We start from the raw sequence: 14457 nt of genomic DNA on the forward strand, positions 1-14457 counted from the left end.
ATCAATAAATATTTACTGAGTACCTCCTGTGTCACCCATGGGTTGGGCTTTAGGGCTGCAATGGCCCTGCCTTCACAGAAATGATGGTCTAGTGGACACTAAACTTATATTATTCCCACCTCTACTTCCTTATGGGTTACTGACTAGAAATTCAGAGTTGTTTGTTTTGGGATCATGAAGACATGCATGACACAGATATAGAAGGAAATATTAATTGGACTTTGAATCTCATATTTTCTGTATGTGTCTGTATTATGAACTTCCAAAGGCCACTCAACTCCTGTAATTTTACTGGCTTATCAGGAAGCAGACTGCACCTCCCTCCCTTTCAATCAGTGTAGCAATACCTTCAGCAGAATGTAGTCACCAAAACTATGCAAATTCAAGCAATGAAAAATCCCCTACTTGAATTAGGATTTTCCTTGGCCAGACACTCAATGTCTCAAATTACCACAGTTCTCTGATATAGCACAGGTTATTTCATCCCAACCATCCTCTTCTGTTTCTCAGCTAGAAGAGCAGCCCAGCTCCCTAGTTCTCCAGGTTTTAGGATCTTGCCTGCAGCCCCACTTCCAATGTGAGTTAGAAAACAATAGGATCAGACTAACAAGCATGATTGTTTGAATTATGTACCACACAGACATCCTCAAGAAGAGACAGACTCAGAAAACTGGAGCTCATTATCTCTGGGTTTGGGTACCAGTGCAATGATCCTAATTCAGGATTACCAGGAGGAATTCACACATATATACACACACACACACACACACACACAAATAAGTGAATGGGCAGATGTTCATGTAGATCAAAAAGAATACAAAGAGAATAGGAATTAAGGTCTATTTCTGTATTTCTAAAATGCAACATAGAACTATTACATTGACTTGAAGATATTATATTTTTATGTCTCCATATGTGTATTCGTATATGTATGCGCATATTTACTCATGTGCATATACATATTTTATTTTTATGCTCATATATATATATATATATATATATATATATATATATATGAAACTGAAAAGATAAAAGGTGGGCATGACCATGGACACATTAACTTTTCTGAATTGAAGTATCTCAGAGCTTCTAGTATATGAAGCATTACATCTATATATATTTACTTTTGTGGGATGGGGGGTGGGCACTGGGGATTGAATCCAGGGGTTCTTTATCACTGAACTATACCCCCAATCTTTTTTGGGAGGGACAGGGGGGATGACAGGGTCTTGCTAAGTGGCTAAGGCTGCCCTCAAACTTGTAATCTTCTCAAAATAAACCTACTTTTTAGAAGTTTAAGTTTTACAAATAAAATTAAGTCAATATAGCAGTCATTAAGATCAGAGCTGGGTACAGTGGAGCCTGTCATCCCTGCGGCTCAGGAGACCGAGGGGGGGCAAGAGGGTCACCAGTTCAAGGCCAGCTTCAGCAAAAGCGAGGTGCTAAGCAAAGTGGTCAGACCTTGTCTCTAAATAAAATAGAAAATAAGGCTGGGGATGTGGCTCAATGGTCAAATGCCCCTGAGTTCAATCCTGATACCAAAAAAAAAAAAAAAAAAAAAAAGATTATCTAAAACATTGATATATATATATATTTTTAGCTATCTCCATAAAAATAAAAGGGAGAACACACATCATTTCAGAAAAACAGGATTTGGTTTCTGGTATTTTTCCTAACATGTAGATAACATTAAGATTGATATTTATTTAAGCCTATACACATGTGTATATTCTGAAAAATGTATAAGTATATATATCTGAGATTTTCATTACCATCACTTGACATAGTGAATTTATTATGTTAATAAGTAGGACTTGAATAAACCTTCCGTGTATAAAAATGCACAGAGAATAGAAAAATTGTTCTTGATGAAATACAGTATACTTATCTATTTACCAACAAGTCCAATATGTTGCTCTCACTAAGACTTTCCTATTATTAATGAAAAAAGATTATTGGTGGTGAATATTGTGTACACCTTTATAGTAGAAACACTGAGCTAGACATTGGATTCTGGAGCACAAACAACACAAAGCAAACTAAATAAATTCAAGAATGGAATAGAACATTGTAACAAAAAGCAAGTAAATAGATTGAACATTATAGGAAAGAAAAGTAAATACTTATGAATTACTTACTGTGTTTCTCCATGATTTAAATAGTTCTGAAAAAAAAAGATATGATATTAGTGCACTGTCTATGAGTTTATAGGTCAAATATGACGGTGGAAAGACAGTCCACTAGAACTACAGAGTCACATTCAAGGGACAGTCCTCTTCATTAGCTGACTCTAGCCTCATCCAGGCATTGGGAGTTTCTGGGCTTGATCTGATTCCCTAGGTTGGGTTTACATATAGGACTTTGGAGGTTATCAGTCAGTCTATGACGTAGGAGTCAGCAAAAGAGCCACCAACAGTGGGTGGGCCTGGGAAGAGGAAGGGCAGCTTGTCTGAGCATGTGGGTTGGAGATAAAACTGTTGCATAACTGAATTTTGCCCCATGTTTTCACTGTAATCAGCACACATAAAATGGGGTTGGAATTTACAGTAGGTAGGGAGGAGACTGAATAGAGGTGGAAAAGCCTGAGATAGGATCAAAGTACTGCAGGAAAGAAGTACTGAGTAGAAAGATCCATCAGAGAAAGAACTGTAAACAGACACTGAATTCATATATGCAAAATCTCATGATGAATTTGGTCAACACCATATTGGTGTTGATACATTAAAAGGAATACCTACTTGCATCAAATAAACTATGTATCTTCACAGATACATACAAATTAAATGACTGATAAATTCTAGTACAGAAATAGGCAGTATCCCTTAGTTAATATGCTGAACTACATATCTCAAAAGTTTTTATCTGTCACCTGCATCTTTTAAGACATCAATCTTCAATTCACTTAGTTAAATGGCTTTTAATTAATTTTAACAGCAATTTTCTTTTCTTTTCTTTTTCTGTGGTGCTGGGGATTGAACCAGGGCCTTATGCATATGAGGCAAGCACTCTATCAACTGAGCTATATCCCCAGCCCTTTAACAGTAATTTTAAGTGCTATTTACTTGATAAATATAGTCATCTACCATGTGGGTGCCTTCTCTTCCTGACCTCTTATTGGCTGTTAGGAGCATTTTTCCGTTTTCTCAACTTTAATGGATCTATTTCAAGACATATCATTCATTTTGGAAATAATTAGGTGTGCCCTGATTGAATTAGTAAATTTGACATAATAGCTTTTAAATAATGGTTCCTGCTAATCATATATAAATATAAATAAATATATATTTTTTCCAGGAAGAGGAAATCATATTTATGATGCATCCAGAGTAAAAAGTCTATAATAAACTCATAATATATATTGTATGATTGGAATCATAATTACACCTGAACAAACAGAACTCCAAAATATAATCTGATGGTTGCATACTTCTTCGTACATTGAATGAGAACTTTGGTGGTAATTTTAGCATCATATGCTACAGAAATATATATATATATATATATATATATATATATAAAGTTGTTCTGTCAAATGTCATAAGTCCCTATTGCTGCTCTGGGCTATTTGATCATTGTAAAATACTCCCACTAGGGAGAGGGAGAAAAAGGATGGATATTTTCAGCTGTGACTTCATAACTCATACTACAGTAACAACCTCTGACCGAAAACTTAGGATCCTAAAATTTCTATTGCTTTCAAAAAGTATTTTTAGAAGATCATAAATTTACTATGTCTATACAATGTACATAAAATAGATTTAGTTTATTTACCTGGATTTACTTGTTAATTATCTAACCACAAATTTCCCCCACCTCCATCTCCTGCAAACCAAAAACACAACATAAGCAAGTTAAATCCCAGGACGGTGATGCATGATCTGAAGAGGAAAAGGAGGGTCACTGGAGTAGGCCAGGAGAAGAAGACAAAATTTTTTGAGGATAGTCAAAAATTAAGTGATTTTAATGTCCTTCTCATTATGTTTGTGGGAAAACTGTGTGCATTTAAAAATGTTTCAAGAACAGCTAATGAGAAAAATATTGCATCTGTTTAATTGTGGTTATGTTAATAGATAAGCAGAGCCAAACAAGGGCATTTACAGGAATGACAGGAAAGGGGAGAGGGAAGTAATTTGATACAATGGGACATAGACTTGCAAAATAGGTATCTGAAGCAAGATGGAGGCAGATTTTCAATGCAAAGTAGCTTGTAACAGGAAGTCTTCCATAAAATCCACTTCTGTAGTTTGGGCTCAAGAAAACAAAACAAATGTGCTTAGAACCATTTTGGAAAGAAAAGATAGTGGAATGAAATAGACATTAATATTGCTGTGTGTATATACTTGACTGCACGACCAATGTGATTCTGCAACCTGTACACTCAGAAAAATGAGAAATTATATCCCATCTGATTCAAATGTATGATATGTCAAGGTCATTGTACTGTCATGTGTAACTACTTAAAACAAATTAAAAATTTTTTTAAAAAGATACAAACCTAAAAAAAAAAAAAAAGAACCATTTTGGGATAGAATCTTATAGTATTTTACTGTAAACCTTGAATAAGAATGTAGATCATACATCTACTCAGACAAACTTAGTAGTGTCCAGAGTTTTACAAAACTAACAATAAACCAAAGAGGTGAAAGAAACAAAAACTCATCTTCCAAGTCAGCTCCCAATTTTCAATGACATTTGTTAGAGTCCTCCTTTAATGTAATGCCTTTCATATGTAAAACAAAAAAGCCTGGTTGCTCTTGTGGCCATGTACATTTGTTTTACTAGGCCAGGTAAGGATTTTCTAAGCATTTATCAAACAAAATTTGGAAAGCAAACATTTGTTAGTATTTATTAACGGGGGTATTGGACACTATGCAATATTGTGTTATAGTGTGTGAGTGTGCGTGTGCGTGAACATATACATTCATGGTACACACATCCTCCTGTATGCTTACATAAACATTTCCCATCTCAGTATTCACCAAGTGGAAAATGTGATTCTCAAGAGTACTAATTTTAGATATAGAACAAGCAAGTCTCTATCCAGGCATTTGAGTACTATACAAAGGCAGCTGGGGATTTAAACAATTAAGATAATTAAATTACTACAGGTACTATGAGTGAAGATAATGATGTCATAGGATTTGGATGATATATCTAAATCCTTATTTAGATGATAGCTGTGGTGGTATTGTCAGGAAAGCTAAAAAATGTCTATAAGCATCCAGGTCATGAAGTATATGTGTGGGGTGTATGCCAGGGACACTGAATGGGGGCGGGGGAAGGGGGACACCACACCTCAGAAGTGTAGACTCCTAGAAGTGTCTTGACTCACCCAGGAATGAGAGGTCGGTGAGGTGGCAGAGCAGGGAAGGAGAAGCTCCTCAGAGGTGAGGATGGAGGGTGCCCAGGGGCAGTTCACCTACCCACCTACCGTAATGTCCCTCCACCTGTATGCTAAGCCCCTTTACAGATCTTGGTCTATCATCCACCTTGTTTACACGCTGCTTTTCTATCCAAATGTAGAAAATCATTTTTTTTTAATTTCCGTGTGTGCTCATTGTTCAAAGCCCTACTTAAGAGAAAGTTCTGCTGTAAGGCAGGATCAGGAAGGGGAAGGAGCCTCGATCTGCCTAAGACCTCTCACCAAGCTGCAGCTCTCTAACATGTCTCCAATTGCCAAACTTGAAGAAGTGACTCTGGTTTCTGGAACTGGGAAGTGGTCCTGCCCAGCTGTCCAGGAATCCAAGGCATCAATAAAACACCCCCCCCCCGGGGGGTGGGGGTGGTCAGCAAGGAGCAGCAGGCACTTTGCCAAATACTTGAAATAATGGAAGCGAGCTTTGCCTAGGGACCTTCTGCAGTGCCAGGTGGGAATCTCACACCTTATATTAATGCCCATAATGCTCTTTCTTAACTTGGTGGTTCTTGTAATAGTTACACAATTTCAGAGATTTCAGAGATGAGGTAGCTAAAGGAACATGAGTGAAGACACTGGCCCAGAGCCCATGGACGTGAGGCAGGATGGAAGCGGGCATCTGAAGGGCTCACCCACCATGCCGTCCTATTCCTCTGGTATTCCGTTTTGCCAAGCAGAGTTTGAGCTGCAGCCATAATCCTATTAATGTCTGCTGTTCAATGGCAGCTAGCAGTTTTACTAATCCTGCCTTCTAATGCCCCACGAAGTTGACCGAAGCTCTGCGCCCACCTTCTGGCCATGATTGAGGACTGCTCCCTGAATTGTGAAGTGGTGCCACTAACTGCAAGTAGAGCCCTTGGGGATCCTCCACACCCCCAACAGGACACACCTATGTCATTATAAAGGTTCTGGGATGGGCCAAGAATACCACCCGCACAGTTTGGGTCCTTGCTGAATCTCTGCTCCATTCCCGAGCTCATTCCAGGCCCCTCAGAATTCCCTAACCCCAACTTCCACCCACAGAGCAAACAGGACACAAGGACCCTTGTGCTTCTCCGCACAGGCAGCTCGCTTCCCCTGGGTCGCTCCCAGAAACGTGGGCAGGTCCCGCGCCCCCGTGGCGGAGAGGCGGCAGAGAAAGCCCTCGCTCACCTGTGGCTCAGGCTGTTGGGAATCCGGGCGCCAGGTGGAGGCTGCGTTCTTCTCGACTATTTTGCTGATGGCACAGGTGTTACACAACCTCCTCTGAAGCTAGCGAGGAAACGCCTTGGAGTGAAAGCTAGCGAGGAAACTTTGGCGCGGACACCAGGGGCTCTGGGTTTCGTTTCCTGGATCCTGCGTATTCAAGAAGAATTTTCCTCCCCTGCCCTGCGCAGATGCGCCGGGTCTCTCCCCGGCGCGGTCCAGAGTCGGCCAAGCTGGAGGCAGAGAACGGCTGCCCAGCTGCTTTCCAGCTCTAAGAGAGGCCCCAAGACTTGTCCTGGGGTTAAGGCAGAGATGAACTAGCGCCTACACCACCTTGAACTGGAAAGTCACTGGGTGGGAGTGGCCTCTTCGGGGGAAGCTTCCTTTCCTGTGACTTTGACCTCCATCCCTCGGATTCCTGTGGTTTAAGAGTTAGTTTTTCTTGATGCCTATTCATTTACAGAATTGCGGGTTTCCTTGTGGCACGGTCGTACATAGTAAAAAAGAAAAAAAAAATTTAACAATTTCCCTCCCCAATACTTCTCTTCCTTTGATCTCCTCCCAACACTTCTGCCCTTCCTCCACCCTGATGGTCTCCCTTCTACTTTCAAGGAGTTTCTTTTTTGTCCTGTTTTTCCCCGCCCCACTTTCTAGCATCCACCTGCGAGAAATCATACCAAGACACCAAGGAAAAAAAAAGGGGGGGGGGAGAGGAACATGAAAAGAAACACAATCTTCAATTTATCGCAACATGAGATTGTTTTCCTCTATGGTTCCTTTTGTTTCTTGTTGTCTTGCCCCCTCCCCCACCCCATGAAATGATTTATTAAAAAAAAAAAAAAGTAGTTTAGAAATCAAGTGGAAGAGATTTTTAAAGAATGTTTAATTTTCCAGCCCATGCGCAGGCATTCATAAAACAAATACTTATTGAATTTGTTTCAACATTTATATTTACAAAAGTAACAGGATATCTTCCAAATGAGACTTCCACAGCAACCTAAGCTGAAAAGAAATGAAACCTTACTCTCCGCTCTTCCTATTTTTTCCCTCATTGTCTTGCTCACCATGGTTAACAAACATTTGAAGGTTTACTGAAAGAGGTGGCAGGAAAGAGGGGGAGGTGGAGGGAAAAATTGCGAAAATTAGATGGAAAAAAAGAAAGAGGAAAATTAAATCACAGACCAGGTGATTTGATTTTCCTCTTTCTTTTTTCCATCTAACATTCCATCTGATTTGATGGTGAGTCTCCTCAACTCACCATCGCTGTGAGCTTTGCAAGTAACCTGACAACCTCTGTTTTTTAATCTGTAAATGAAGGTGTATCTTCTTCATAGTGTTTTAAAGATGCTTGGGGAAGTGAAAACACACACTGTTTAGAAAGGTGCCCTGTTTACAGTAAACTTTTGCTTCAGGTTTAGCTTCCTGTTTTCTGACCTGCTACTGCAGAAAAAGGCTAGAGAAGATATGGAAATTTGGTTAGTTCTCATTTTTAATTTTTCATCTCTTCTTCTAGGATGAATATTATATTTTCTAATCCAAACAATTCTGTGTTCATTTCTACACCCAAGACACTTGCCACCTCTTGCTTAGGCTGCTGCTGTATTGTCTCCATGGAGGTAGCAACAGGGTAAGTGAACAGGCTTCTGAGCAGAGACCTTCAGGGAGTCAATACTTTAATTTTGATTTTCAACTTTATGCTCTCCTTCATTTGATACAAGTAAGTCCTCAGTCTCACTGGGGTTCTGTGGAGGTAAATTGAATTTTCTTAACCTAGCGCCCTCTTTACATACTTCCTGTATCTTGCAAAAAATTTTTTTTACCACATCTGCTTCCTCTTTGAATGTTTCTGAATCCTTGTGCCTTTTACAACTTTTGGATTCATTCTCTTTCTTTCTTTCTTTCTTTTTTTCTTTTTTGTTTTGTTATTTTAACCATTTCATTTTTGTCTTATTATGGTCTGTGAAGAAAAGTTTAGAGTTCAGAAAGGTGCCTTTAATTAGAAAATATCTAGATAATGGTATAAATGATTGGTTGCCTACTCTCAAGTTCTACTTTAATGCAGTAAATAAGTGATTCTCAAATTTTAGCATGCATAAGAATCATTAGAAAACCAGTTAATACTAAATTTTCAGAGTCCCACCTTCAATGTTTCTAATTTAGTATTTCTAGGATGGAGCTTTTCTAACAAATTTCCATGATAGAGATGATATTTTTTACCTGGAACACCTTTTCAGAATCACTTGCTAAAAGAACTCCATTTTTTCAGGTACTGTGTATATCGAAGGAGGTTCAGAACACAAAGAATGAATTTTGCTTGGTAGTCCATTCAAGTGAGTTCATCCTCCTTTCCCTGTGGTTGGTGGCCTGGTGAGCATATTATCCATACTGGGCTGGGGAACATCTTCTTGAGGGCTTTTAGGAAAGGGCTTACTGCTCACATGTATATGAGTATTTATGTGCACATGTGTGCAAACACACACACACATGTGCGTGCACTTACTTATATACTTCTCTCCTTCTCTCCTGTTGGATGAACTGGCCAACTCAAGACCATCAGAGAGCAAGGTTGAAGATGGTGGAGTTGAAATGTGGAAAGAGTCCAAGTTGAAATGTAGAAAGAGTGATGTGCTGATGAGTCACTGCCTGACCCTGGACTTATCTCCAGTTGATTTGTTACATGAAAGACACGTCTATTGGGGAGGTGGAGGATTGGGAAGGAGGGTGGTTATGAACTCGGAGGGTATTCATCACAGTTTTTTGCCTGACTTCACACTCAACACAGGCAGCTTATTGCTGTTCTCTTGTGCATGGTAGGTCATTTCTTCTTAATTTTATACTATTGTTGTATTTATTTGTTTTTCTGGCTTTTTGTTGTATCACTGAGGATATTCAATGTACCCCTCTAAATTCTCATTATTGCTATTATCTTTGTTTTCTTACCTAGGTTAATGCTGGAACCAATAACTCTTAAGACTTCCACAGCCTCAAAGGGAAATGGATGTAACAGGGATTTATGGAAATCAGCACCAGAAGCCTGATTTCACTTTGCATCAGCAACATTTTATATTTAGAAAAACTAGCCATGAAAAGGGAGTTTAATTTTCCTTTTAAATCAACATTGTAGTCCTATTATTTTGAGTAATGCTGAGGTCTTACCAACTCCACACTTTAATAACAGGATAAGAAAATAAGTAAAACTATAAAACCACTGCATGGAGGTGGTGCATATGTGGAAGGGATGCTGCTTTGTAGATTCATTCCCTCGGATTCCCATTAGCCTGGGCATCTACACTATGTGGCTTCTGAGGTGCTTCTGGATTTTGACAGAGTAGACAGGAGGGGAGAGAAGCGTTGCATATGGGAGTTTTAACAGCAAGGCCTAGAACTGAAACTGTCACTTCTGTTCACATTTCTTTGATCTGAACTTTGTGGGTTGCCATAGTCTGGGGAAAAACAGTCTGATATCTTTCCAGAAAAAAAGGAAGTGAGTTTGTTACTAATTAAGGAAGGCATGGATGTGCAATTTGGTGTCTTTCCAGAATAAGAGGATGTTTGTTATTAATTAAACAAGAAATCTTTATGCTGTCTTCTAGGGATTTCCAATGAAGATTTTTTTTTTTTAAAAGCCCATCTTTAACAAACTATAAATAGCCAAATGTGTAATTGACACAGGAAATCAGGGAGCTGAAACACCAAACCTCAGTTCTTGTGTTCTGATGAAAGAAAATTTAAAGTCAGGCACTGAAAACCATGCAAAAGAACTTTATTATAAGGGAAAGTAAAGAGAAAGTGTGGTGAAAATAAAGTAAAAGCAAAGTGAGGCTCAAGCAGAGACCACTCAAGAGAGAGTATGGGCCATCTCTGAGCAGAGAACAACAAAGGAGACTGCGCTGTCTCCAAATTTATTACTGTTTGATGTTTACCAGGAGAACTGGGGACCACCTTCTGTACTCTGCCAACTCCCCCTCATGTCAGGTAGAGGAGTTATTGACCTTAATTGGTCCTCTCTGGAATTGTCATGGTGGCCACCTATTTAGAGGGGCTTCATCTAATCTAACAAGTCAATCCCATGTTAATGCCAGCACTGGGGTCAACAGCTGGTCTGAAGTTTCCTTAGTGCGCCTGCCTGCCCAGCTAAAGGAATCTTCCTTCCCAGACAGATGGAGACACTTATAGCTATAATTCTTAACTTCACATCAACCTCAGTGGACCCTGTCAAGAATTAGTCCCATTAATCTTTTTCTTTTGACGTACTTTCCCATTAGCTCTTTTGCTTCTGTTTATTTGCTATATATTAACTACCACCCTTTACTTTCTTGTCTACTTTGGAAGTAATTTAAAGAAGACCCTAAAATAATTTAAAGAATACTTGTGACATGCATTTCACTACCGCCTAACATAATCACCATTATTTATAAAATCTTAAATCGTCTTACTTTAACAACAATATTCCTGGAAGTTTATGCATTACAAACTTTACTTCTAAATCATTCCGGGTGAGTCACATTTTAAATACACATATTTTTCAAGTCTCAGAAAAGAGAAAAAAGAGAAAAAAGAGATTTAAAGCAATAATCCACAGAATTGACCTCATCAAGCTTTTCCAAGCATTTATCACAACAGAATAATATAGAAGACATAGAGATGATATATATCTCGAAAGGAGAATACAGTGACAACTTTTCTGCAGTTAAAACTTGCTTAGCTATGTTTTGAAAGAAGAGTAGAATACACCTAGAAGCTGAAGTCAGCTACATATGCAAAGGGTTATACTGGTGCATTTCAAAAATACATATAGGTGTGGATTCAGTGTAACAGGGAGTGTTATGGTTTAAATATAAGGTGTCTAAGTCATAGTTTTATGCAACTATGACCAAAAAAATCTGACAAGAGCACTTAGAAGAAGAAAAGTTTATTTGGAGCTCAGGGTTTCAGTGGTCTCAGTCCATAGACTGCCAACTCCATTGTTCTGTGCCTGATATGAGGCAGAACATGGTGGCAGAAGGGTGTGGCAGAGGAAAGCAGCTCAGGAAATGACAATCAGGAAGCAGAGAGAGTTTAATTCATCAGGGACAAAACACAAACCCCAAAGACATGCTCCTCCTGGCCTACCTCCTCCAGCCACACTCTACCTGCCTACAGTCATCACCCAGTTAATCCATTCAAGCAAATCAAATGCACTGATTAGATTAAGGCTTTCATAACCTGATCATTTTAACTCTAAGCTTTCTTACATTGTCACATACATGAACTTTTGGGGAACACAATTGGCTATAACTTGAGATATCCCCCAAAATCTTATGTGTAAAAAAATGCAAAAATGTTCAGAGGTGGAATGATTAGATTATGAGAGTTGTAACCTAATGAGCAAATTAATCCACTGATCTGGATCAGTGTAGGCAGGTAGGATGTGGCTGGAAGAAGTAGGTCACTGGGAAGTTGCCTTTGGGGTTTATATTTTGTCCTTGGTGAGTAGAACTTGCTCTCTACTTCTGGTTGCCATGTGTTGAGCTGATTATATCTTCCACACCCTTCCACCATGATGTTCTGTCTTATGTCCATCCCAGAGTTTTGGAATGAACCTCTGAAACCCTGAGCCAAAATAAACTTTTCCTCCTCTAAGTTTTTCTTGTCAGGTCTTTTGGTCACAGTAATTAAAAGCTGACTAAAATAGGGAGAAAAGTGTGAAATTGACAGAGATTTCTCACTTTGAGACAGATAATTCACTGTTGGCCAAATTTTGTGTTTCTCCACTCTTGGAATAGATATTGCTGAAAAGTGGCTTCTAGAGTAGAATTTCATTTCCTTGCCTCTATAGGTGAGGCCACTTAACTGAACTATAGCCAATGGATTCTGAGAAGAAAAAAAATGTTCTTATAGCCAAGTGTTTAAAAAATAGGTGAGCCTCCACCATGCTGTTTGACTCTCATTGACTTGATGTGGAAGATAATGAGAACTTAAGGGTTGACAGAGATAAAAGTAGAAGGGTCTCTTCACCCTGCAGTACCACATGGACAGAAGCTGCCCAACATCAGAAACCCCCACTCAATAACCACATAAACTTCCATGAGAAAAGATGTCGTAGCAGCTAACATCATTCAAAGTCATCAATGTTGGAGAGGTTAAAAAGAAGCTATTAGTGAAGGCCACAGACTGTGAAGAAGACATTGGATCTTTTTCATGAAGGAGAGGATAAAGTATGGGATCATTTTAAGTTGAGGAAGACCCTCTTAAGCTCTTGTTATATAGCAAGACTAAATTAGTGATGGTGATAGAAATGAAACATTGGAAAACACAGGCAGCTAGGATATCATTCAAGACCAAAATAACACAATTCTGAGCCAATAGATAGGATGCTTAGTAAAATTAGAAAGGAGGGTTGTCTTCTAGGGTTTGAAAAAAAAAAAGAATAGGGGATGCATGGTAACTAAATAGATTCTGGGGAGGGAAAAGAAAGAGAATGGCCTTAAGGACATTTCTGTCTTGGGCCATTGATAGTGCACATATTTAGAAAGAAGCACAAGAAGGAGATTTGGGGGTACAGCTACATTAATTAAGTTTAACCTTCTATGGGGACAATGATGAGATTGTTAAGATATGCCTGCCCACCTCTTAAGAGTGAACCAGTGATTGGCTCAGAAACAGAGTCCCTGGCCACAGATCTAATCTTAAAATGGTACAGCATAAGGACTGGTCAAGTATGATCATTTGGGACACACCCATATTTAAAGAGCCTGGGTTCTTTATCCTTTGCTTAAAGAAAACTGAAAGAGAGAACAGAGAGAGATGTGTAAAACCCAAGTGTGGTTTTTGTGAAATTACAGTGAAAGACTTTTAATGAGGAAGTGATTGATGACATCACAAACTGCAAGGAGGCCAAAAGAGTTGAGCCTGTGGTGGCCAAGTGCTGCTGCTTGGGTCACAGAAGTAGTCTCACTTCTAACTTCTTGTTAAACAAAGCGTCTAATCTACTCTGCCTCCACCTCCTCAGTTAGAAAATGGAGAAGAGGTCATTTCCAAGAAGACCTGCTCCACAACCTGAAGCCTCATGGGTGGGTGATATTAAGGTGGAAGGAAAGTAGAATCTTGCTGTGTACTTTCAGGTCTCACTGATGAGGTTCTCCTTTTTGTCTTCAGGCAGAAAAGAGAGTGAGTGTCAGTTTCAATCAGCAGGGTTGGCAAAGGTTCTTTGCTGCATCTGGCTACCCCTCCTCCTGGCAGGAGGCACAGGGCTAAATCTTTCTGACACTAACCACTTATGGTGATTTACATCAGGAACCACCTGGTGAGCTTGACAGGTTTTATTTCTTATTTGCAGAAGTCAAACAATTATTACTTACTCAAAATCCAAACCAAGGAAACCAAGCAAAACAAATAGATTTGGGGCCTAAAAGTTTCTACTTGTTTACAGAATTGTCAAGTGATTACTTAAAGAAATAATTATCATCAGGTTTAAAAGAAAAAACTAGGGGCTGGAGTTATGGCTTAGCTGTATAACTCTTGCCTAGCATGTGCAAGGTGCTGGGTTTGATCCTCAGCACCCCATAAAAAAAGAAAATAAATAAAGGTATTGTGTCCAACTACAACTAAAATAATAATAATAATAATAATAATAATAATAATAATAATAATAGCAAAAAAGAAAAGAAAAAGCAAAAAAAATGTAAGTGCAAAAAAAAAGATATTTTATGGATTTCTTTGACATTCTTTAAAGATATAAGAGTTTCCATGGGCTGTAAATGTCAAAAGGCCTTTACTAATCTTAGAAGGGCAAGTGTTATCTGAATGGTGGTGGTGGGAGATCCTATATTTCAGTGGTTTTCAGAGTAAAAGGTAAGGAAATGAAATGTGGGTAG

At 38.9% G+C, this 14457-nt stretch overlaps 1 protein-coding gene across 2 annotated transcripts in view; it reads right to left on the minus strand.

The window, feature by feature from the left end:
* Nucleotides 1-6964, minus strand: part of LOC101970248 (phospholipid scramblase 1) — a 30768-nt gene extending 23804 nt beyond the window's left edge. Inside the window, exons 1-3 of one of the 2 annotated variants that reach the window (XM_078043474.1) lie at nucleotides 6569-6964; nucleotides 3772-3822; nucleotides 2139-2164 (exon numbers count right to left, since the gene is read on the minus strand). In XM_078043474.1, the coding sequence (XP_077899600.1) occupies nucleotides 2139-2151 (13 nt within the window). In that variant the 5' untranslated portion in view covers nucleotides 2152-2164; nucleotides 3772-3822; nucleotides 6569-6964. The remainder of the gene's footprint in view (nucleotides 1-2138; nucleotides 2165-3771; nucleotides 3823-6568) is intronic. The other variant, XM_013358796.4, reaches the window with a different exon arrangement.
* Nucleotides 6965-14457: the final 7493 nt, after the last annotated feature.

The sequence above is a fragment of the Ictidomys tridecemlineatus genome, chromosome 3 (assembly GCF_052094955.1).
Source record: "Ictidomys tridecemlineatus isolate mIctTri1 chromosome 3, mIctTri1.hap1, whole genome shotgun sequence".
Lineage (NCBI taxonomy): Eukaryota > Metazoa > Chordata > Mammalia > Rodentia > Sciuridae > Ictidomys > Ictidomys tridecemlineatus.